The sequence below is a fragment of the Macaca mulatta genome, chromosome 7 (genome assembly GCF_049350105.2).
Source record: "Macaca mulatta isolate MMU2019108-1 chromosome 7, T2T-MMU8v2.0, whole genome shotgun sequence".
Classification (NCBI taxonomy): Eukaryota; Metazoa; Chordata; class Mammalia; order Primates; family Cercopithecidae; genus Macaca; species Macaca mulatta.
This window is the reverse complement of record NC_133412.1, coordinates 89,241,525-89,267,511: the sequence shown is the minus strand read 5'-3', so window position 1 is coordinate 89,267,511 and position 25,987 is coordinate 89,241,525. Positions and strand designations below refer to the sequence as shown.

At 44.6% G+C, this 25,987-nt stretch overlaps 1 protein-coding gene and 1 long non-coding RNA gene across 2 annotated transcripts in view; one reads left to right on the top strand and one right to left on the bottom strand.

The window, feature by feature from the left end:
• Positions 1–454: 454 nt before the first annotated feature.
• Positions 455–2,953, bottom strand: LOC114679514 (uncharacterized). The gene is made up of 2 exons (XR_003731485.2): positions 2,790–2,953; positions 455–2,639 (listed from the first exon to the last, which is right to left on the bottom strand). It is a non-coding gene; the product is annotated as an uncharacterized LOC114679514 (long non-coding RNA).
• Positions 2,954–2,982: 29 nt separating this feature from the next.
• Positions 2,983–25,987, top strand: part of PGPEP1L (pyroglutamyl-peptidase I like) — a 49,797-nt gene continuing 26,792 nt past the window's right edge. Inside the window, 2 exon segments of the mRNA XM_015143167.3 lie at positions 2,983–3,153; positions 10,221–10,273. Coding sequence (XP_014998653.1) covers positions 3,120–3,153; positions 10,221–10,273 — 87 coding nt within the window. The 5' untranslated portion in view covers positions 2,983–3,119.

Here is a 25,987-nt window from a genome sequence, read left to right as displayed (position 1 = left end):
TGAAATAGTTTAGGTCTTGGGATCTTGTAATCTTGGCAACTCCCATTTGCTGTCCCTGGTGAGAACACCTGTGTACTGTTGCTTACTTTTCGGTTCACTAAGAGGGTTGCACCTTGCCCTGTTAATCCTAGAGTCAAATCTGATTACAAACATTTTCCTCTCGGGAATCCAGCTTGTAAGGAAGATCACTGTGCTTTCTGTTAAATAAAACAGCTCCATTTAGTTCCCTTATTCGTTCTCAGGCTTACTGTATTTCATCGGCCTGAAGACTGTGTTTGACATCAATTATTAGAGACCATTTGTTTTTACAATGGAAAAAGAAAGAAAAGTGCAGATGTTGAACCTCAAAATCCATACTTTTTGGAGCTATTTTCATTCCAGAATGTAGGACTATGCTGGGAGTTTCTTGTGTGGGGAGAGGGGAGGTGAATGAATACACAAATAGACATATCGCTGTGACTAAGTAAAATATTTTATATCTGTTTTCTTTTTCTATTAATTTCAAAATTAGAGAAAGTTTCAGAACAGAAAAATAATAAGTGAATTACAGGAAAGTGAAAACTCCAGGACACATTCCAGTTTAGTTAAAATAAGAGTAGCTCATGTCAAATCAAAAAAATAGTAATGATGAAAATTTCAGCTTTGTTATCAGAAAAGTAGTATGGTTAAAGACGGGCGGTCTTAGCACTTAGGGAGTCTGCTTAAACACAAGTTCCCATTCCCAGACCTCATCGGTGAATGTTGATAGTAGAGTTGGACCCTAGCAGCAACCAACTTCACAAATGTGGGCATTTCTGGCTGGGCATGGTGGCTCATGTCTGTAATCACAGCACTTTGGGAGGCTGAGGCAGGTGGATCACGAGGTCAGGAGTTCAAGACCAGCCTGGCCAAGATGGTCAAACCCTGTCTCTACTAAAAATACAAAAAAATAGCCAGGAGTGGTAGCAGGTGCCTATAACCCCAGCTACTCGGGAGGCTGAGGCAGAGAATTGCTTGAACCTGGGAGGCAGAGGTTGCAGTGAGCCAAGATCACGCCACTGCACTCCAGCCTGGGCAACAGAGCTAGACTACATCTCAAAAACAAACAAACAAAAACACCAAATGTGGGCATTTCTTAATGGCCCAATCTCTTCCTTTAACAGCGCAGGGGAAGCCAAGCCCCCATGATGGAACTAGGTAAGTGATAGGAGCCAGGAGAGCTGCTCACCAGAGGAGGTTGAGACCAAGTCCACAAGTGCCTCAGGGAATGTGAGAAACTGGGTAACTTCTGTGAAATAAGGCAAGTCCAAAGTCCTCTGCATCCCACTCAACACAAGGTCGGCCCCAGCTTCTCAGGGCAGGGAGTGGGAGACCAATGGGAGCAAATGGCACTTCCCACCTGTTCTTGGCTGTAAAAAAGCCTGCAGCCCACACCAGGAGCCAATTAAAGGGAACTGAGCCTGGTTCAGAATCCCAGAAAGCCATCAAGTGGGGTCTAATCCCTGGAGGTGATCCCAATTAAAAGGGAGCGCTTTATATCAGGAGGACAATTCAGAAGATGCAGCTACGTGGTCCTGCTGTCACACTGAGCTTTCTAGAGGCCGCACGGTGCTTGAGAGGCTCTGCCTGCTTTCCTGAAGGGAGCTTCTCCTACCCAGGCCTAGATGGGAACAGAGAATTATGGCTCTTCTTCCTCTTACTATATAGCTTTTGAAAAGTAGTATTTTTACTTAAGAAAAAAAAAATTTTAAGAATATTTTTAGAGACAGGGTATCGCTTTGTCACCCAGGGTGGGGTGCAGAGGTGCAGTCATGCTTGACTGGGCTCAAGTGATCCTCCCGCCTCAGCCTCCCAAGTAGCCAGGACTACGGGCACACACCACTTTTTAAAAAATTTAATTGACGCAGTCTTGCCATGTTGCCTAGGTTGATCTTGAACTTCTGGCTTCAAGCTATCCTCCCACCTTGGCCTCTCAAAACGCTGAAATTAAAGGCATGAGCCAGTGCACCTGGCCAAAAGTTTGTTCTGTTTTGTTTTGTTTTTTAATAGTATTCTCTGAAAGATCAAGATGTTGCATAACAGCTTCTTCAGTAGAGGGGATAGCCCCAAATGTTAGTTTTTTCAGTTATTCTGACACAAAAAGAGGAGGACTGTCTGCAGAGCCAGGTGGCATGCCACGGCTGTGCCTCACTGTCAGTGGCACATTTAAGGATTCCAGCAGAGTGTCAAGCAAGCACTTTTCGCAGGCAGAACGCAGGGTGGTGAGCGCAGAGCTACCAAGCCTGCACAGACACTAACTAGGTGGCAAGCCTCTGTCCCTCAGGGCTGATGAAGCTGGGGACAGTGCCTGGGGCACAGAAAGAATCCATACATGATCCGGTGCTGTGATCCTCATTTCCCAAAACAGGAAACCTGAGCACAGAGGTTAACTTCCCTGAGGACCCACAGCAGCAGAGATTTCAATCAATATTTTAAAGGCAGGCGCGGTAAGATTCATTCTATGGTTTTGTTTTCTTTCTTTTTCTTTTCTTCTTCTTCTTCTTCTTTTTTCTTCTGCTCACATGTAACGTATTTTGTGGAATGAGTTTCCAGAGCAATCAAATTTTACCAAATCACAATGGCCAAACACAACGAGGGGCTCTGGCAGGGAGCGGGGATTACTAAAGAGGAAAAAATAAGATCTAAATAAACGACTTGTAGGGTAGCCCACAGTGCCCAGGACGGTACCCCTTTGAGCACGTTCTACCCGTCCCAGACACCCCTCCATCCCAGGCAAACCGGGACAGCTGGTGGCCAAACCCTTAGCTCACCTTTGAACCATCCTGAACAACAAACTGACCCACGCCCAAATGTCCAGAAAGTCCCTGCTGGCGCTCCGACCCGCTGTCCTGAGCTGGATCGTTCTGCTTTGAAGGGGCATCGCCTTAACACTCTCCCCCAGATCCTTGGCCTTTCGGGGCCCAGAACGCTACGGAAGCCCGGCGGCCAGGAGGGGTTGGGCTCCCGCTCCATAGCGGCTCCCCTCCCCAGGCCAGCACGCGGCCAGGCGGAGGAAACGCCGGAGCTCAGAGAGCACAGAGCCCGGCCATTGGGCAGCCGCCTGACCCAGGAAGCACAGAGCGAGCTCCCACTTCGTCTTCATGGATTCCCAGCCCAGCTGCGTGGTGGTGACTGGTAAGACTATATAATTTTTTTCTCTCCTATTTGTTGCTGCTTTTAGCTTGGCCCTGGAATGCGCACTGGCTTGATCCTGGGTCTTAAACAGTTCCCTGAGGGGAAAAAAGAGTGGCAACTGGTGGTGCTGCTAATTCCAGATGGAAACGAACTTCCTGCTGTGCCCCATTAATAAACAATCAGGAACACAGGCATTTCTGCTTCTGTGGCTCATTCGCTTCAAATAACTCTTGAGTGGCACGCACGAAGGTGCCGCTGGTGGCTTAGGCTCCGACCTTGCCTTTCAACCCAGCAGGGAGGAAGCTGAGGCTGGTACCTGCTTTCCCTGAGTGGGGCCTGAGGCAAGTGAGGTATCCCTTGGGGGTGCAGGCTCATAGCAAGGAAGAGGAATCTGTAGGCCCAGAAGCCACAGGGCCCTCACAAGGCTTGCAAGCCCCTCTACAACGGCCACCCGCAAAAGAACACACAGGCCCCGCTCCCAGAGTGAGAGCTTCCATTTCTCAGGGAGCTCTGAAGCACCCTCTCAGAGCCATTAGCTGGAGACCCTGAGCCCCAGAAGGTCGACTTGGAAGGAATGGTGGCTGCTCACTTCTGCAAACACCAGTGCACCCAAAGTCACCCCCACCCACATGTGCCTCACCAAGTCAGCATCCCAGCGGGACCCTGGGGGTCTGATCTTTACAAAGCTCTTTATTTTTATTTTTATTAATTTTTTTTTTTTTTTGAGACAGAGTCTCACTCTATCACTAGGCTGGAGTGCAGTGGCCCAATCTCGGCTCACTGCAACCTCCGCCTCCCAGGTTCAAGTGATTCTCCTGCCTCAGCCTCCCAAGTAGCTGGGACCACAGGCACCCATCACCACGCCCGGCTAATTTTTGTATTTTTAGTAGAGACGGGTTTTCACCATATTGGCCAGGATGGTTTCGATCTCTTGACCTCGTGATCTGCCCACCTCAGCCTCCCAAAGTGCTGGGACTACAGGTATGAGCCACCACGCCTGGCCCTATTTTTATTTTTGTATTTTTAATTTTTCTGAGACGGTCTCCCTCTGTTGTCCAGGCTGGAGTGCAGTGACTCAGTCATAGCTCACCGCAGCCTCAAACTCCTGGGCTCAAGTAATCCTCCCACCTCAGCCTCTGGAGTAGCTGGGACAACAGGCACTCACCACCACATCCCACAATGTATTTTTAGTTTTTAGTAGAAACAGGGTTTTCCTGTATTCCCCAGACTGATGTCTTAACTCCCTGGCTGAACTGATCCTCCCGCCTTGGCCTCCCAAAATGCTGGAATTATAGGCATGAGCCATCGTGTCCAGCCTTCATTTTTAGTTAGACACATTTGGCCAGTTTTAAGTTTTCTGAATTGTGTTGGATGAAGAGACAGGGTTTCCTGGATGAATGGGAAATTGAAAGTTGTGTCGCTTAATTTTTTCAGACTATAATTCAAACTCCTGTTGACTTTCTGAGAAAAAGAAAGTTATTTGGGAAACCTTTAACTCCCTTGCTCTTATTTGTGTTATTTTGGTTCTGGAGATTGAATGGTTCAAATTACTCTTGAATTCCTAAGGAAACTGTACTCCTCTACATGCAGTGCTTGTCATGAATGAAATACGGACATTGAAGCACCATCTTAGAACCACACTGACCCCTGCCTTTGTCTTGTCAGCCTGTGGTTTGCTGGCAAACTGGAGATTGTTTGATGAAGTAGCTGATAATCAGCCGTGATTTGAGAATGCCCGCTGGATTCCAGAGCATGGCCTTCCTGTGTTAGAAATGCTTTGAGCTGCCAGGGGCAGTCTCTTCATTTAATTGGATTTGCTTCGTGTGTAAATCTCACCAAGACAATTGGCATGTAGACAAATGGTGGGAGAACCAGGGCTCTGATAAATTGCTTCGAGATCAAGGTGTTCAGACTGGCACCAACAATAACAAGAGTGCATCCCTCCCGTGGGCCTCTCAGAATTCTAAGAGATTTCTCCGGCTCCTTTTGCAAGTTCCACTGGGGGGCCGACAAGTTTAAAGTGAGGTTTGACCCTGCAACATAAGAGCTTCAAACCTTCACTTGCAGAGTTGATTTTTCTAATTTAAAACAGATAAGAGATGTCTTATTTGCTGATAAAAATATGATTCTAAAGCAGGATGTGATTTTTGTGTGTTACTGCATTTTTATTATCCCAGGAGGTACCTGGCTTCTCAGTGCTTTTTTTTCTTAATCTCACCATTTTCTATAACTGCTTTTTTTTTTTTTCCTGGCTGTTTCCAGAGGCAGCTGAAGTCTTATTTATTCTAAAGAATTTGGCCAAATCAGAGGACACCATGGGCTTTTTGGGACGTCCTGTCCAAAACTTTTTCATTCCCTGAGAACGTTTTTACCCCCTCGTGAGTCAACCCTGTTTGTGGGTCCAGACCCCGCTGTTCAGGAATTGCAAAGGTATAATTCAAGTTTCTCTCCAGAACTGGTTCCTACTCTAAAGGCCTGAGGTCCAGGGAGCTGGGTTTTCAGAGACTGACATTTAATCACAGCCCTTTCCTCATCTAAGAGTTTGAATGAATTGAGATATGTGTCACAGGAATCAGAGATGGAACAAAACCTCAGCTGTGCTCCAGGATAAAGCTGAGTTAGAGAATTCCACTTGTATCTGCAGCCCACCTAATTGAGCACCCCACTCCGTCACAGGCATATCTGGCACTGGCTAGTCTCCCACACAGGAGGCCACATAGTTTTTAAAACTTTTTATTTTGAAATAAATATTCATAGGAATTTGCAAAGAAGTATACAGAGAGGTCCCCTATACCCTTTACCCAGCCTCTCCTGATATTGACATATTAACATTTTCAATGTAAAAGCCAGGATATTGACATTGGTATAATTCAAAATTTGTATGTGCATGCAGGGTGTAGTTTCATCTCGTGTGTAGCTTCCTATAACCACCATCACAATCAAGATACATAGCAGTACCATCACCACAAAGCTCACTGGTGCTAGCTCTTTACAGCCACACCTACCCCCTTCCTCCCATCTCAAACACCTGGCAACCATTAGTCTGTTCTCCATCTGTATAATCATTTTATTTTACAAATATTTTATGTAGGCTGGGCACGATTGTGTCTGGAATTGGTGGGTTCTTGGTCTCGCTGACTTCAAGAATGAAGCTGCAGACCCTCACCGTGAGTGTTACAGTTCTTAAAGATGATGTGTCCGCAGTTTGTTCCTTCAGATGTTCAGATGTGTCCGGAGTTTCTTCCTTCTGGTGGGTTCGTGGTCTCCATGGCTTCAGGAGTGAAGCTGCAGACCTTCATGGTGTTACAGCTCATAAAGGAAACATGGACCCACGGAGTGAGCAGCAACAAGATTTATTGCAAAGAACAAAGCTTCCATAGCATGGAAGGAGACCCAAGCGGGTTGCCACTGCTGGCGCTGGCAGCCTGCTTTTATTCCCTTAGCTGGCTCCACCCACATCCTGCTGATTGGTTCATTTTACAGAGAGCTGATTGGCCCATTTTACGGAGAGCTGATTGGTCCGTTTTGATAGGGTGCTGATTGGTACATTTACAATCCTTTAGCTAGACGCAAAAGTTCTCCAAGTCCCCACTAGATTAGCTAGACACAGAGCACTGGTGCCTTTACAAACCTTGAGCTAGACACAAAGTGCTGACTGGTGCATTTACAAACCTTTAGCTAGACAGGAAAGTTCTCCAAGTCCCCACCCCACTCAGGAGCCCAGCTGGCTTCCCCTAGTGGATCCCCAGTAGGGGCCACGGGGAGGGGGAGCTGCCTACCAGTCCCGCAGCTGCCCACCCACACTCCTTAGCCCTTGGGCTCGGGCTGTGCGGGAGCCCACCGGTGTGGGGGCTCCGGCATGGCGGGGCTGCAGGTCGGGAGCCCTGCCCCACAGGGAGGCAGCTGAGGCCTGGCGAGAACTCAAGTGTGGTGTGGGGGCCGGCAGTGCTGGGGTGGCCGGCAGTGCTGGGGGACCCGGCACACCCTCCGCAGCTGCTGGCCCGGGAGCTAAGCCCCTCGCTGCCCGGCGAGGCGGCACCTGCGGGCAGCTCCGCCTGCGGGCCACAGAGCTCGCGCCCACCTGTAACTCGCGCTGGCCCTGGAGCGTGGTGCGCAGCCCGGTTTCCTGGCGGTGCCTCTTCCTCCACACCTCCTCGCAAGCAGAGGGAGCCGGCTTCGGACTCCTCCAGCCCAGAGAGGGGCTCCCACAGTGCAGCGGAGGGCTGAAGGGCTCCTCAAGTGCAGCCAGAGTGGGTGCTGAGGCCCAGGAGGTGCTGAGAGCGAGTGAGGGCTGCTAGCACGTTGTCACCTCTCACAATGACTCACACCCATAATCCCAGCACTTTGGGAGGTTGAGAGGGGTGGATAGCCTGAGACCAGGAGTTCAAGGACAGCCTGGGCAACATGGCAAAAATACAAAAAATTAACCAGATATGGTGGCATGCACCTGTGGTCCCAGCTACTCGGGAGGCTGGGGTGGAAGGATCACTTGAACCCAGGAGATTGAAGCTGCAGTGAGCTATGATCCTGGTACTGCATTCCAGCCTGCGTGACAGAGTGAGATCCTGTCTGTAAACAAATAAATAAAAATAGGGCCAGGTGCGATGGCTCATGCCTATAATCCCAGCACTTTGAGAGGCTGAGTGGGGTCAGGAGTTCCAGGAGTTCCAGAACAGCCTGGCCAACATGGTGAAACCCCATCTCTACTAAAAATACAAAAATTAGCTGGGTGTGGTGGTGGGTGCCTGTAATCCCAGCTACTCAGGAGGCTGAGGCAGGAGAATTGCTTGAACCCGGGAGGCGGAGGTTGCAGTGAGCTGAGATTGCACCACTGCACTCCAGCCTGAGTGACAGGGCAAGACTGTCTCAAAAAGGAAACAAGCAAAAATAAAGAAAAAAACACAAATATTATATAAATGAAATCTGCAGTATATGTCCTGTTGAGATTGGTTCTTTTTCACTTGTCATAATTTCTTTAAGGTTCTCCAAGTTGTGTGTATCAATAGTCACTTCATTATAAAAAGTTTTTAAACTACTTCATTGAGATATAATCCACATGCTACACAATTTACCCATTTAAAGTGAGTAACAATCAGTGGCTCAGTATAGTCACAGAGTTACATGTTCATCACTACAGTCAATTTTAGAACATTTTCAGCACCCCAAAAAGAAACCCCACACGCCTTAGCTGTCACCACTCATGTCCCCCCACAACACACATACCCAGCTTCTGGCAACCACTAATGTCCTATAGATGTGCCTATTCTGACATTTCATATAAACGGAGTCATTTTACGTGTGGTCCTTTGCATCTGGCTTCTGTCACTTAGCGTGTTTTCAAGGTTGATCCACATGGTAGCATGTATCAGTACTTCGGTGCTTTTTATTGACAAATAATATTTCATTGTGTGCATTTTACCGCATTTTGTTTGCTGTTCATCAGTTAATGGACATTTTGATGTTTCTACTTTTTTTTTTCACTGCTGAGTGTATTCCATGAGATGGGTGAACCATGATTTGTATGACTGTTAACCCACTGAGTAACATTTGGGTAGTTTACAGCTTTGGTCTATTACAAATAAAGCTTCTATGAACATTTTTGTATACACTTCTGTATGAATATAAGTTTTCGTTTCTCTGAGATAAGTGTCCAGGAGTGCAAATGCTGGTACATCTACTTTCAATTAAAAAAAAAACAAAATTGTCAAACTATTTCCCAGAGTGACAGTACCATTTTATATTCCCACCACCAATGTGTGAGTGACCTAGTTTCTCCTCATCCTTGTCAACATTTGGTGTTATCAGTCTTTCTATTTTAGCCACTTTGATAAGTGTTGGTGATATCTCATCCAGATTTTAATATGTATTTATATGATAGCTGGTGATGTTGAACATCTTTTCATGTGCTTATTTGTCACCTGTATATCCTCATCAATGACATGTCTCTTCATGTGGTTTGCCCATCTCCTAATTGGACTGAGTTTCAAGAGTTCTTTGTGTATTTTATATACAAAGCCTTGGTGAAATACATGATTTGCAACTGTTTTCTCCATCTGTAGCTTATCTCTTCCTCCTCTTAACAGGGTCTGTCACAGAGCAAAAGTTTTTAATTTTGATGGAATCCAGTTTGTTAATTATTCCTGTTATGCAGCCTGCTTTTGGTTTCAAATCTAAGAACTCTTTGCCTAGCCTTATAGCCTAAGATTTTCACCTTCCCCCCAAAAAACTTATAGCTTTTTTTTTTTTTTTTTTCTGAAACAGAGTTTTGCTCTTTCACCCAGGCTGGAGTGAAGTGGTGCAATCTCAGCTCACTGCAACCTCTGCCTCCCGGGTTCAAGCGATTCTCCTGCCTCAGCCTTCCTAGTAGCTGGGATTATAGGTGCCCACCACTATACCTGGCTAATTTTTGTATATTTAGTAGAGACGGGGTTTCGCCAGGTTGGCCAGGCTGGTCTCGAACTCCTGACCTCAGGTGATCCACCCACCTCGGCCTCCCAAAGTGCTGGGATTACAGGCATGAGCCACCGTGCCCGGCTACTTTTGCTTTTTATATTTAAGTCCATTATTCATTTGGGTTAAGTTTTGTGTAAGGGGTGAGGCTTAGGTTGAAGGGTTCAGTTTTTTGCCTGTTGTTGTCTGATTGTTCTAACGCCATTTGTTGACAAACCTATCCCTCTTCCATTGAAACTGCTTTTGCACCTGTGTCAACAAACAATTGGGCGTATTCATGTGGGTCTATTTCAGGGTTCTCTACAAAACATGCTTTTTATTCAGACATTTGTGCACACATGTTCTTAAGCCCTCCCAACTTGGCAGTGGGTCAGCTCCATGTTCTTTCTTTGCTCCCCAACAATGCCTCAGAGATGAGGACTCTGAGAATGCTCCCAGGTTGGCACAGTTGCAGCCTCCATGGGAAAGGGGACGTGCAAAGATCCCTAGGGCCCAAGATGGTTGGAGGAGCAGGAAGAGAGTCTTATGGGGTGGGGCCTGGTGCTTGAGAGCAGCCAGGAGTAGAGGCCCCAGTCCCAAGGTCTGGCTTGAGCAAACCTGGGCATGTTTGGTTTCAGGTTTTGGGCCCTTCCGGCAGCACTTGGTGAATTCCAGCTGGGAAGCAGTGAAGGTAAAAACCCTGCAGCTCAAGACCCAGGAGCTCAGCGCCCAGTGAGTTTCTTCTGTGGCTGCTGAGAAACCCCCAGCGTGCAGGGCCCTCAGTAACCAGATCTGCAGGGGCGGGAGGAAAAAGAAGTGCATGGGCCCCTGAGAGAACAGCTTGTTTTTGGCCCTTGGGTTGTGACTTGACTGCCTCACGCCCCTCCTGCCTCTGAAATAAAGAAAGGGGCCTAAAGGGACCCTCCTGGGAGGGCTGGGGAGTGTCCCCAGAGCAGGTTTGCTGGCCCAGAGCTAGGTTTCTATTGTCTGCGTCCCGTCTGGCTATGGGGCCCGGGAAAGTCATTTCCCCCAGCCTCAGCTTTCTCATTCATGAAATGAGGGAATAATAGAGCAGATGTTGCAGGGTTGTTCTGAGGATCCAAAGAGGTAAGTATGTAATGTAAAACCACTTTGTACAAGCAGCTATTTTAGCACCTGGGCACAGAGTAAGCACTTAATAAATGTCTATTGTCATAAACAGCATGCTTATTTGTAAGAAAGTAGCCAACTAGGACAAAGCACAACCTCAGACAGGCCTTGAGGAGGAAACTGCCTCTTCTCCTTGGGGCACTTGTCTGCTCTCTGTCCCCATACAACTGTCACTCAGGTGACACACCGCCAACTGCTTATTCACACTTGGCCATCAATTTCATGCCTCTGTTGGATCAAGGTGGGGTCTTTAGTCTATTCTGAGTTTCTCGGTCAATTTGAAAATGCAGCAAAACCACTTGTACCATGCATTTGCAGCAGCTGTAGCATCGGTTTTCTAGGCTGTCAGTACGGATGCAGTCAAGGAAACTCTCAACTCCTGAGTTAGAATTTAGGTTTCTTTCAACCAGGAAAATGCTGAGGGAATCCCAGAGCCACTGCCAAGCCTCACTGCTGCACACAACATACCAGAAAGGCCAGCTTGGGGCTTTCATGGGCTCCTGTGTGTCTGCAGGCAGTTCCTCAAAAAACAGGACCTTTTCTGCCAAATCCTGGATGATCCTGAACCCTTCCATTTCTTTTTGCAGTCATGAGAATGGAAAAGAGCCAAGCCTCCTGGGTTTAGCTCCCAGTTCCAACAATTGCAAGCTGCGAGACCCAAGACAAGTCACCCAGCTTTTCTGTGTCTCAGTTTTCTTATCTGTGAAATGGGAAGGTGTGATGATTCAGGGAGTTAACACATGTAAACCCCTTAGAACTGGGTGGGGCATTCTGTCAGTGCTCACAGATATAATTCTTCTATTACTAAATGGCTAGTCCATGAGTCAGGGTTCTCAGTTGCAGGCAAATAGGATCTGTCTCTGATGATTCACAGATAAGGTAGATATCACTGGGTAAGATAGAGCCTCTGTGCATGGCTGGCCAAGCAGAAGGTAAAGAACAGCGCTGAGGACCAAACACATACCCACACATGCACACATGCATACACACATGCATAAATACATATACAACCCATACACACACAATACACACAGGCATACACACATGTATACATATATACATATACAACATGCACACACATAACACATGCAGACATATACACATGCATGCATATATACATATACAACATGCACACACAACACACATACATACATGCACACCCATACATATACATGTGTACACACACATATACACCCCTATATACACATGCATGTATACACCTAGCCATACGCACACACATACACACATACCAGGAGCTTCAGGTTGAGGTGAGTGAGTGGTTAGCACACATACACAGGTGAGGGTGAATTTCATGATCAGCATTGTGAGCAGCAAGGTGGGGTGGAGATGACACCAAGGCTCTTTCTTTAAGTCAGACCCTTGAGGGACCTTGTGGTCTGACCTTTCTTTAAGTCAGTCCCTTAAGGGACCTTGTGGTCTCAAGCACCCTGACTCCTGCAGAAGCTTGTGCAATTTCTCTTGAATGAAAACCTCTGATTTTTCACAAATTAAGATGAACTAAATGTCAGTTTCCAATTAAAGATCACCAAGTATACAGAGAAGCAAACTACCATGGGTAAAAATCAGCAGAAGCAGATTTAGAAGCTCAAGGACTTCAGCTACAAGAATGATCAGAAAATAGCATAACTACATATGAAATATTTAAAGATAGAATCACAAAAGTAAGCAAAAAGACGATGAAAAGATCAGGTAAATTGAAAAGGAAATTAAAACTTACAGAAATTTAAAACACAATTGTTGAGGTGAAAAATTTAACAAATGATTTAAAAGGCAGGTTAGAATTATGGTAAATGAAAGGCACCAGTCACAAAAGACTACATATGGTAAGATTCCACTTACCTAATTGTCCAGATTAAGCAAATCTATTGAGACAAAAAGAAGATTAACGGTTTTCTAGGGTAGATGAAGAGGAGGAAGGTGGTGGGGAAATGGGGAGTGACAATGAATATGGGGTTTCTTTTGGGAGTGATAGAAGGATTCTAAAATTGATTGTAGTGATGGTTACATAACTCTGTGCATCTACTAAAAACCATTGAATTGTAGACTTTATTTATTTATTTATTTATTTATTTATTTATTTATTTATTTATTTTGAGACAGAGTCTAGCTCTGTCACCCAGGCTGGAGTGTGGTGGTACCATCTTGGCTCATTGCAACCTCCGCTTCCTGGGTTCAAGAGATTCTCCTGCTTCAGTCTCCCAAGTAGCTGGGATTACAGGCATGTGCCACCATGCCTGGCTAATTTTTATATTTTTAGTAGAGATGGGGGTTTCACCATGTTGCCCAGGCTGGTCTCAAACTCCTGAGCTCAGGTGATCCACCCACCTCAGCCTCCCAAAGTGCTGGGATTACAGGTGTGAGCCACCGCACCCGGCTTGACTTGTACACTTTAAATGGGATAATTGTATGGGAGGTGAATTATATGTCAATAAAGACAGATTAGATATACATACATATGCATATATGGAAGTTTAGAGAAAAATGAAGAGAATATTAGTGAACTGGAAGATAGATCTGAAGATATAACTCAAAAATTATAGAAAGAAGATAGAAAATAAATGTGGACAATAAAATGTAATGTGCTAAATACATTTAATAGGAGTTCCAGAAGGAGAGAACAATGAGAATGGAACAGAAGCAATATTCATAGAGAAAATGACTGAGAATATTCCAGAAGTGATGAAAGGCATGAATCCACAGAGATGAGCACAAAATAGACCAAACAAGGACAAACAAGATCCACACCTATACACATTATAGTTAAGCTACAGAACACCAAAGACAAGGAGGTCTTTAGCCAGAGAGAAACAGACAGATTACTTGCAAAAATTGGCAACCTAATTAGACTAAGAATAAATGTCTCAAAGGCAACAGTAAAAACCAGAATACATAGAGTAATATGTTCAAAGTGCCAAAAAGTTATCAACCTATAATTGTGTACCCAGCAAAATTATGTTTCAAAAACATGAAAAACGAAGCAAAGACATTTTTATAAAAACAAACACCAAGAGTTTACTATCAAAGGCACAGCCCTAAGGGAACAACTAAAGGATGTCCTTCAGAAGGAAGGAGAATGATCTGAGAAAGACGGTGTGAAATGCAAAGAGGGGTAGTGAGCCTGCAGGCAAAATCTAAACTAGCATTATTTGTATAAGGTCGTAGTAATAATGGCTCCATTTTTTTTTTTTTCTTTTTTGATACAGGGTCTCACTCCAGTTGCCCAAGCTGGAATACAGTATAGCTGGGATTATAGGCACGTGCCACCATGCCTGGCTAATTTTTGTATTTTTTAGTAGAGGCAAGGTTTTGCCATGTTGCCCAGACTGATCTTGAACTCCTGGACTCAAGCAATCCACCCACCTCAGCCTCCCAAAGTGCTGGGATTACAGGTGTGAGCCACCACGCCTGGCCAATAGCTTCTTTTTAGGCTTAAAATAGAGAACTGAACTAAAATGTAAGACAACGAAAGCTTTTATAAGCCAAGAAGGATGATTGAAGTTTAAGGTTTTTGTTTTTTGAGACAGAGTCTTGCTTTTTCACCCAGGCTGGAGTGCAGTGGCATGATCTCGGCTCACTGCAACCTCCGCATCCCAGGTTCAAGCTATTCTCCTGCCTCAGCCTCCCGAGTAGCTGGGACTACAGGTGTGCACCACCACGCCCAGCTAATTTTTGTGTTTTTAGTAGAGATGGGGTTTCACCATGTTGGCTAGGATGGTCTTGATCTCCTCACCTCGTGATCCACCCGCCTCAGCCTCCCAAAGTGCTGGGATTTCAGGAGTGAGACACTGCACCAGGTCAAAGTTTAAGTTTTTTAAGGTCCTTGTATTCTACAGGACAAGCATCCAGATATCAGCTTTAGACTTTGTTAAATTATATATGTATGGAAAAATTTCAAGAGTAACTTTTTTTTTGTTTTATTTTTTCAAAACAAAATTGTATACCCAGCAAGATTATGTTTCAAAAACATGAAAAATGAAGCAAAGACATGTAATTTTTTAAATTATACTTTAAGTTCTGTAATTCATGTAATTTTTTTCATGTAATTTTTAAAATTATACTTTAAGTTCTGGGGTACATGTGCAGAACATGCAGTTTTGTTACATAGGTATACACGTGCCATGGTGATTTGCTGCACCCATCAACCCATCACCTACATTAGGTATTTCTACTAATGCTATCCCTCCCCCAGCTCCCCATCCCCTGACAGTCCCCAGTGTGTGATGCCCACCCCCACCCCCTGGTGTCCATGTGTTCTCATTGTTTAACTCCCACTATGAGTGAGAATATGCGGTGTTTGATTTTCTGTATCTGTGTATTTCTAGTTCTATATCCTTGAGGAATCACCACACTGTCTTCCACAATGGTTGAACTAGTTTATACTCCCACCAACAGTGTAAAAGTATTCCTATTTCTCCACATCCTCTCCAGTATCTGTTGTTTCCTGACTTTTTAATTATCACCATTCTAACTGGCGTGAGATGGTGTCTCATTATGGTTTTGATTTGCATTTCTCTAATGACCAGTGATGATGAGCTTTTTTACATATGTTTGTTGGCCACATAAATGTCTTCTTTTGAGAAGTGTCTGTTCATATCCTTTGCCCACTTTTTGATAGTATTGTTTTGTTCTTGTAAATTTAAGTTCTTTGTAGATTCTAGATATTAGCCCTTTGTCCGATGGATAGATGGCAAAAATTTTCTCCCATTCTGTAGGTTGCCTGTTCACTCTGATGATAGTTTCTTTTGCTGTGCTGAATCTCTTTAGTTTAATTAGATATCATTTGTCAGTTTTGGCTTTTGTTGCCATTGCTTTTGGTCTTTTAGTCATGAAGTCTTTGCCCATGCCTATGTCCTGAATGGTATTGCCTAGGTTTTCTTCTAGGGTTCTTATGGTTTTAGGTCTTACGTTTCTTATGTTTAAGTCTTTAACCCATCTTGAGTTAATTTTTGTATAAGGTGTAAGGAAGGAATGCAGTTTCAGCTTTCTGCATATGACTAGCCAGTTTCCCAAACACCATTTATTAAATAGCGAATCCTTTCCCCATTGCCTGTTTTTGTCAGGTTTGTCAAAGATCAGATGGTTGTAGATGTGTGCTGTTATTTCTGAGGCCTCTGTTCTGTTCCATTGGCCTATATATCTGTTTTGGTACCAGTACCATGCTGTTTTTGTTACTGTAGCCTTGTAGTATAGTTGGAAGTCAGGTAACATGATGCCTCCAGCTTTGTTCTTTTTGCTTAGGATTGTCTGGGTTATGCGGGCTCTTTTTTGGTTCCACATGAAATTTAAAGTAGTTTTTTCCAATTCTGTGAAGAAAGTCAATGGTAGCTTGATGGGGATAGTATTGAATCTATAAATCACTTTGGGCAGTATGTCCATTTTCATGATATTGATTCTTCCTATCCATGAGCATGGAATGTTTTTCCATTTGTTTGTGTCTGCTCTTATTTCCTTGAGCAGTGGTTTGTAGTTCTCCTTGAAGAGGTCCTTCACATCCTTTGTAAGTTGTATTCCTTGGTATTTTATTCTCTCTGTAGCAATTGTGAATGGGAGTTCACTCATGATTTGGCTCTCTGTTTGTCTGTTATTGGTGTATAGGAATGCTTGTAATTTTTGCACATTGATTTTGTATCCTGAGACTTTGCTGAAGTTGCTTCTCAGCTTAAGGAGATTTTGGGCTGAGACGATGGGGCTTTCTAAATATATAATCATGTCATCTGCAAACAGAGACAATTTGACTTCCTCTCTTCCTATTTGAATGCCCTTTATTTCTTTCTCTTGCCTGATTGCCCTGGCCAGAACTTCCAATAGTATGTTGAATAAGAGTGGTGACAGAGGGTATCCTTGTCTTGTGCCGGTTTTCAAAACGAATGCTTCCAGTTTTTGCTCATTCAGTATGATATTGGCTATGGGTTTATCATAAATAGCTCTTATTATTTTGAGATACATTCCATCAGTACCTAGTTTATTGAGAGTTTTTAGCATGAAGGTGTGTTGAATTTTGTTGGAGGCCTTTTCTATATCTATTGAGATAATCATGTAGTTTTTGTCATTGGTTCTGTTTATGTGATGGCTTATGTTTATTGAGTTGCATATATTGAACCAGCCTTGCATCCCAGGGATGAAGCCAACTTGATCATGGTAGGTAAGCTGTTTGATGTGCTGCTGGAATCAGTTTGCCAGTATTGAGGATTTTTGCATCAATGTTCATCAGGGATATTGGCCTGAAATTCTCTTTTTTTGTTGTATGTCTGCCAGGTTTTGGTATTGGGATGATGCTGGCCTCATAGAATGAGTTAGGGAAGATTCCCTCTTTAGCTATTGTTTGGAATAGTTTCAGAAGGAATGATACCAGCTCCTCTTTGTACCTCTGGTAGAATTTGGCCATGAATCCGTCTCGTCCTGGACTTTTTTTGGTTGGTAGGCTATTAATTAGTGCCTCAATTTCAGAACTTGTTATTGGTCTATTTAGGGATTTGACTTCTTCCTGGTTTAATCTTGGGAGGGTGTATGTGTCCAGGAATTTATCCATTTCTTCTAGATTTTCTAGTTTATTTGTGTAGAAGTGTTTATAGTATTTTCTGATGGTAGTTTGTATTTCTGTGGAATCAGTGGTGATATCTCATTTCTCATTTTTTATTGCATCTATTTGATTATTCCCTCTTTTCTTCTTTATTAGTCTGGCTAGCATATTATCTATTTTGTTGATCTTTTCAAAAACCAGCTCCTGGATTCATTGATTTTTGAAGGGTTTTTCATGTCTTCATCTCCTTCAATTCTACTTTGATTCTAGTTATTTCTTGTCTTCTGCTAGCTTTTGAATTTGTTTGTTCTTGCTTCTCTAGTTCTTTTAATTGTGATGTTAGGGTGTTGATTTTAGATCTTTACTGCTTTCTCTTGTGGGCATTTAGTGCTGTGAACTTCTCTCTACACACTGCTTTAAATGTGTCCCAGAGATTCTGGTACATTGTATCTTTGTTCTCATTGGTGTCAAAGAACATCTTTATTTCTTCCTCAATTTCGTTATTTACCCAGTAGTCATTCAGGGGCAGGTTGTTCAGTTTCCATGTAGTTGTGCGGTTTTGAGTGAGTTTCTTTTTTTTTTTTTGAGACGGAGTCTTGCTCTGTAGCCTGGGCTGGAGTGCAGTGGCCGGATCTCAGCTCACTGCAAGCTCCGCCTCCCGGGTTTACGCCATTCTCCTGCCTCAGCCTCCGGAGTAGCTGGGACTACAGGCGCCCGCCACCTCGCCCGGCTAGTTTTTTTTTTTTTGTATTTTTAGTAGAGACGGGGTTTCACTGTGTTAGCCAGGATGGTCTCGATCTCCTGACCTCGTGATCCGCCCGTCTCGGCCTCCCAAAGTGCTGGGATTACAGGCTTGAGCCACCGCGCCCGGCCTTGAGTGAGTTTCTTAATCCTGAGTTCTAATTTGATTGCACTGTGGTCTGAGAAACTGTTATGATTTCCATTCTTTTGCATTTGCTGAGGAGTGTTTTACTTCCAATTATGTGGTCAATTTTAGAATAAGTGCGATGTGGTGCTGATATGAATGTATATTCTGTTTATTTGGGGTGGAAAGTTCTGTTGATGTCTATTAGGTCCTCTTGGTCCAGAGCTGAATTCAAGTCCTAGATATCCTTGTTAATTTTCTGTCTCATTGATCTGTCTAATATTGACAGTGGGGTGTTAAAGTCTCCCACTATTATTGTGTGGGAGTGTAAGTCTCTTTGTAATTCTCCAAGAACTTGCTTTATGAATCTGGGTGCTCCTATATTGGGTGCATATGTATTTAGGATGGTTAGCTTTTCTTGTTGCATTGATCCCTTTACCATTATGTAATGCCCTTATTTATCTCTTTTGATCTTTGTTGGTTTAAAGTCTGTTTTATCAGAGACTAGGATTGTAAACCCCACTTTTTTTTTCTTTTTGGCTTTCCATTTGCTTGGTAAATATTCCTCCATCCCTTTATTTTGAGCCTATGTGTGTCTTTGCACGTGAGATGAGTCTCCTGAATACAGCACTCCAGTGGGTCTTGACTCTATCCAATTTGCCAGTCTGTGTCTTTTAATTGAGGCATTTAGCCCATTTACATTTAAGGTTAATATTGTTATGTGTGAATTTGATCCTGTCATTATGATGCTAGCTGGTTATTTTGCCTGTTAGTTGATGCAGTTTCTTCATAGCATCAATGGTCTTTACAATTTGGTATGTTTTTGCAGTGGCTGGTACCAGTGGTTCCTTTCCACGTTTAGTGCTTCCTTTCCACGTTTAGTGCTTCCTTCAGGAGCTCTTGTAAGGCAGGCCTGGTGGTGACAAAATCTCTCAGCATTTGCTTATCTATAAAGGATTTTATTTATCCTTTACTTATGAAGCTTAGTTTGGCTGGATATGAAATTTTGGGTTGAAAATTCTTTTCTTTAAGAGTGTTGGATATTGGCCCCCACTCTCTTCTGGCTTGCAGGGTTTCTGCCGAGAGATCCGCTATTAGTCTGATAGGGTTCCCTTTGTGGCTAACCCGACCTTTCTCTCTGGCTGCCCTTAACATTTTTTTCCTTCATTTCAACCTTGGTGAATCTGACGATTATGTGTCTTGGGGTTGTTCTTCTCCAGGAATATCTTTGTGGTGGTCTCTGTATTTCCTGAATTTGAATGTTGGCCTGCCTTGCTAGATTCGGGAAGTTCTCCTGGATAATATCCTGAAGAGTGTTTTCCAACTTGGTTCCATTCTCCCTGTCACTTTCAGGTACACCAATCAAATGTAGATTTGTTATTTTCACATAGTCCCATATTTCTTGGAGGCTTTGTTCATTTCTTTTCACTCTTTTTTCTCTAATCTTGTCTTCTCACTTTATTTCATTGAGTTGATCTTCAATCTCTAATATCCTTTCTTCCGCTTGATCAATTCAGCTATTGATACTTGTGTATGCTTTGTGAAGTTATTATGCTGTGGTTTTCAGCTCCATCAGGTCAATTGTGTTCTTCTCTTAACTGGTTATTCTAGTTAGCAAATTGTCTAACCTTTTTTCAAGGTTCTTAGCTTCCTTACATTGGGTTAGAACACGCTTCTTTAGCTGGGAGGAGTTTGTTATTATCCACCTTGTGAAGCCTACTTTTGTCAGTTTGTCAAACTCATTCTCCGTCCAGTTTTGTTCCCTTGCTGACGAGGAGCTGTGATCCTTTGGAGGTGAAGCGGCATTCTGGTTTTTGGAATTTTCAGCCTTTTTGCACTGGTTTTTCCCCATCTTTGTGGATTTATCTACCTTTGGTCTCTGATGTTGGTGACCTTTGGATGGGTTTTCTGTGTCTGGACATCCTTTTTGTTGATGTTAATGCTACTTCTTTCTGTTTGTTAGTTTCCTTCTAACAGTCAGGCCCCTCTACTGCAGGTCTGCTGGAGTTTGCTGGAGGTCTACTCTGGACCCTGTTTGCCTGGGTATCACTGGCAAAGGCTGCAGAACAGCAAAGATTGCTGCCTGAAGCTTCTTCGCAGAGGGGCACCTTCCAGATGCCAGCCAAAGCTCTCCTGTATGAGGTGTCTGTTGGCCCCTACTGGGAGGTGTCTCCCAGTCAGGGTACATAGGGGTCAGGGGCCTACTTGAGGAGGCAGTCTGTCCCTTATCAGAGATCAAACACTGTGCTGGGAGATCCGCTGCTCTCTTCAGAGCCGACAGGCAGGGACGTTTAAGTCTGCTGAAGCTGCGCCCACAGCTGCCTCTTCCCCCAGGTGCTCTGTCCCAGGGAGATGGGGGTTTTATCTATACGTCCCTGACTGGGGCTGCTGCCGTTTTTTCAGAGATGCCCTTCCCAGAGAGGAGAAATCTAGAGAGGCAGTCTGGCCACAGCGGCCTTGCTGAGCTGTGCCCAGTTCGAACTCCCTGGTGGCTTTGTTTACACTCTGAGGGTGAAACCATCTACTTAAGCCTCAGGAATGGTGGACACCCCTCCCCTCACCAAGCTCAAGAGTCCCAGGTCGACCTCAGACTGCTGTGCTAGCAGTGAGAATTTCAAGCCAGTGGATCTTGGCTTGCTGGGCTCTGTGGGGGTGGGACCCACTGAGCCAGATCACTTGGCTCCCTGGCTTCAGCCCTCTTTCCAGGGGAGCGAATGATTCTGTCTCGCTGGCATTCCAGGTGCCACTGGGGTATGAAAAAAAAAGTAAACTCCTGCAGCTAGCTAGGTGTCTGCCCAAACAGCTGTCCAGTTTTGTGCTTGAAACCCAGGGCCCTGGCGGCCTAGGCACCGGAGGGAATCTCCTGGTCTGCCAGTTGCGAAGACTGTGGGAAAAGCACAGTATCTGGGCTGCAGTGCACTGTTCCACCCAGTACAGTCTGTCACAGCTTCCCTTGGCTGGGAGAGGGGAATCCCCAGACCCCTTGTGCTTCCCAGGTGAGGCGACACCCCACCCTGCTTCAGCTTGCCCTCCGTGGGCTGCACCCACTCTCCAGCCAGTCCCAGTGAGATGAACCGGGTACCTCAGTTGGAAATGCAGGAATCACCTGCCTTCTGTGTTGATCTCGCTGGGAGCTGCAGACTGGAGCTACTCCTATTTGGCCATCTTCAAGAGTAACTATTAAAGCGTAGAAATAGAGTATGTGGTTTCAATAAAATTACAAAACAGATAAGAAAACAAACAAAGTTTCAGTCATAGAGACCAAAAATCACCCCATAGAACAAGGTGAGTAAAGGCACCACTGCCATCTCTGCTGAACACGAGGCACTGTAGTTGTCCTCATGCCAGCGGATACTGCACCCACCACCACCCCATCAACACTCCTGCCCGCCTCGTGAGACTTTACTTTTGCCCTGGGAAGCTTGATGTTTTTGCTTCTATCAGAAACATTTGCTCCTGATGGAAAGTTGAGGGTGAGTGCATCATATTGGCTGAGCCTAAGTCATGTGACCCTGTCCTGGCTGCATGAGAGATTGTCTAGCCTTTTCAGCAGGTGTAGTGGGAGCCAGACTCTATCTACCACCAACACTCCAATATCAGGGGTTGCCCCAAACAGAGGAAGGCCAAAGAAATAACAAATGCCCATATGAATATCAAAAATTAAATCATCTCTCTTTTTTTTTTTGAGATGGAGTCTCACTCTGTCTCCCAGGCTGGAGTGCAGAGGCACAATCTTGGCTCATTGCAACCTCTGCCTCCTGGGTTTAAGCAAGTCTCCTGGCTCAGCCTCTCAATTAGCTGGGACTATAGGTGCACACCACCACACCTGGCTAGTTTTTGTATTATTAGTAGAAACAAGGTTTCACCATATTGACCAGGCTGGTCTCCATCTCCTGACCTCGTGATCCGCCTGCCTTGGCCTCCCAAAGTGCTGGGATTACAGGCATGAGCCACCACACCCGGCCTATATCAGCTCTTTGAAGTCTGACATATATTTATCCATTCCTGATGTGGAGCACAAAGACTATTATAACGTTAGTCTTTTCCTCTTCGATTTCCACCCCAACTGGGTGTACTGCATACAATTTTGACACTAATTATCTGGAGTTAGCACAGACCCCATAGGCTAAGAGCAAAGTTTTCCATTAAGTTGTCCCCACTTTAGATGCCAGCCACACTTCAAGGGGTCACCAGATCCACCTGCACTTCTGGCCAAATGGCTACTAATTCAGGAGTTCCTACAACCCCAGGTTCAATGATTCACCAGAACTACTTACAGAACTGTAGTTACAATTACAGTTTCATTATGAAGGGTGAGGTCTGGGAGGATCCCAAATCCATGCCCTCTCACTATGGAGTTGGCATGTTACCCTCCTGGCACATCCATACACTCATCAAGAAGCTCTACTTAGCTTTGGTATCCAGAGTTTTTGTTGGAGATTCATTATGTAGACGTGACTGATTACATCATTGGTCATGTGATTAAACTCAATCTTCAGTCCACCTCCCCTTTTTGAAGATCTGGTACCAGAAAGTCTAACTCTCTGATCACTTGATTGCTTTTTCTGGTGGCCAGATCACATCCTGAAGCTATCTTCAGTGGGGGGCCCACATGAGTCACCTCATTCCCATGAAAGACACTTCTATCACTCATGAAATTCTAAGGGTTTTTTGAAGCTCTGTGCCTGGAACCAGGGACACAGGCTAAGTATACTCTGTCTTATACCACAATTCCCTATAAGGGTTCCTGTTTAGGGAGAGGACATGGTCCATAAACAAAATAATTATAACACAAAGCAGATTCGGAGAAGAGCTGCATGCTGCACTATAGGCATCTGAGGAAGAAAAGAGATTCATTTCATTCTGGAGAACATGTGAAAGCAAGCAACATAATGAGGAAGCTAAAGCAAAGTGAAAAGAGACTGTACCCTGGAGGGAGGGTAGCTGGGAAGGCAGGCTGCCTGGTGGAAGCAGCAATGAAGGCTAACTTCTTCCGGAAAGCTGGAATAAATTCTCAAAACGATCACATGCTCTTTACCATACCAGACACTATGCGGAGTAGTTCACTGAATTCTTCCTGCCTTCCAGAGACACTGAAATTGTTCCCACTTTGCAGATGAGGAAAGGGATGCTCAGAGAGGTTGTACATCCGGCCTGAGGGCACTTGCCACAAAGTGGTGGTGCCTGCATTCCAACCTCAGTTGGTCCTGTTGAGAGAAGGCCAGGTTCAGCCCACTTGCGCTCTTCCCCTGGGGCCAGAAAACATTTAGTTCAGAGGAAGAGGATCACTTCTAGCACAAGAATGGGGGTTTTTTTGGTTTGTTTTTTGTTTTTGAGATGGAGTCTTGTTCTGTTGCCCAGGCTGGAGTGTGGTGGCACCATCTTGGCTCACTGCAACCACTGCCTCCCGGGTTCAAGCAATTCTCCTGCCTCAGCCTCCTGAGTAGCTGAGATTACAGGCACCTGCCATCACGCCAGCTGATTTTTGTAGTTTTAGTAGAGATGAGGTTTCACCATGTTGGCCAGGCTGGTCCTGAACCCCTAACCTCAGGTGATCCACCTGCCTTGGCCTCCCAAAGTGCTAGGATTACAGGCGTGAGCCACTGCACCCAGCCAGTGGGTTTGAAACTTAGTAAAACTCAAGAGATAGAAGGACCCAAGGACCTGAGGGTGAGCAAAGTGAGGGTATTCACCCAAATGCCTCAGCCCTACATCCATCTCTTCATGGCTGTCCCTCTGCCATGAGTTCATATTTGCCTCTCTTCAAGTTCTGCTTCCAGTGCCTTAGACATAGACTGCACTACAGGCTGCTCAGTCTTCTTGCTCACCATGGGGCCGTGTGCGTGGTGACCAGAACAGAAGCCCCAGTAATAGCGGATGATGCACAAGGAGCACTACCAGGAATGGCATCTGGAAGCAGCAGTTTCCTAGGCTGGCAGGCCCACGTCCAGGGTTCCGGTACCCTCTGCCAGTCGAATTTGCCTTTTCCACCATCCTTGCTATCAGTCTCTAGCTTTCATTTTCCCCTTCTTGGTGTTATTTTCGTCTGTGCAGAGTCCATTGCAACCTCTTTAGAAGCTCTCTTCACTATCAATCTGCAGGACCACTGTCTCTCTTCCTGGGCTATCCTGTGTCACTCCAGGTCCTCCACCAACACGTCTGTAGACTCCACCGGGATTCTGGTTTGGGACCTCATTGGTAGTACCCACTGAAAGTGCCAGCATATGGCCAACAGTGTCCATAGTAGGTATAATCATCTAAGTGGCTGTATTAAGGTAAAGTTCATGTACATTCATTTGACCCATTACACAGATATAGAAATAGACTTAGATGGGCTGAATAATGAACAAAAGGGCACATAGCATCTTGTGTCAATACAAGCATCTCACTGTCTCTAGGGACCTGTGTAACATATTCCCATCTCCACTGAAGGCCCGGCTATGTGTTCACTGGTTACATGAATGAATATTTTTCTTTTCTATCCTCCTGCATTCTCCCAGCAAAAGTCAACTTTATCAGTATCATGAGCATTACCAAGCAATGGTTAAAGAGTACTTACTCCAGGCTGAGCGTGGTGGCTCACGCCTGTAATCCCAGCACTTTGGGAGGCCATGCGGGTGGATCATGAGGTCAGGAGATTGAGACCATCCTGGCTAACACGGTGAAACCCCGTCTCTACTAAAAAATACAAAAAAATTAGCCAGGCGTGGTGGCGGGCACCTGTAGTCCCAGCTACTCAGGAGGCTGAGGCAGGAGAATGGCGTGAACCCGGGAGGCAGATCTTGCAGTGAGCTGCACCAATGCACTCCAGCCTGGGTGACAGAGCAAGACTCTGTCTCAAAAAAAAAAAAAAGAAAAGACTACTTACTCCACTGCCAGGCATTATAAATGGGAACTCATGGAATTATAGATAGTAAGGAAAAAAATGTTCAATTCTATACCAGCAGCATTTTGCCTCTAAGAGAGGTAAGCTATTAACAAATAATAACTAAAATGCATTTTTATTGTGGTTGCTCATAAATGGGAAAAGGATGTTTTGAAAAGAAGAAAAATACGGAAATATTATTGTAAATGCTAAAAGTTCACAAGGAAAAGAGGCGGTTCCTACAAACTCCCAGAAAAGCGACTTCATGCTGTTTACCAACAATATGTGCCAAAATATTTAACATTGAGCCAGACTATGACGGGCACACTTCCCTTCCTAGTCTCAAGTTTTACATAGTGACCTATGCAGTGGTTACATCATTATCCCCTGGTTTCTGGATACTCTAATTTTGGAGCCACTACCACCTCATATTCATTCAAAAGAAATTACATGCTTAGCTCTTCTTTTAAGTGCCTCAGCCTGGAGAGTCAGCAAATAAAACAAGGGTTTTTGAAAACACACCCCAGGTCAGTTGGGCCAAGACGTTACATAACCGCACTTAAAATACTCATAGCCTAGGGAGCCAAGAGGTCAGGGCTCTTCTCATATTTGATTAACTTGATATGCAGAATAATTTATCTTTGCCCCAAAGATGAGGTGGCCTGGTGCCTTTCTTACATGTTGCTTTAAACAATAATAATAATAATAATAATAATGATAAATAAAAGGCAGTGAATCAGAACAGTCAAAGAATTTCCAAGCTGAACGGCGCTTTAGGATGAAAACTGAGTCCTGTTCAGGGATAGGCAAGTAACTGCAAACCTTTCCAAGTAAAAGAGAATTGTTTCTCTTGATTCTTCTTTATTTTTTTTTCCCAAGAGAACCTTTATTCTTCCCACCAAATCCCAGGACAAAATATTTTTCCAACCTAGGTGAATACAAACATATATATGACAGACATTTTTCCAATTAGTCCAGAGTGGGT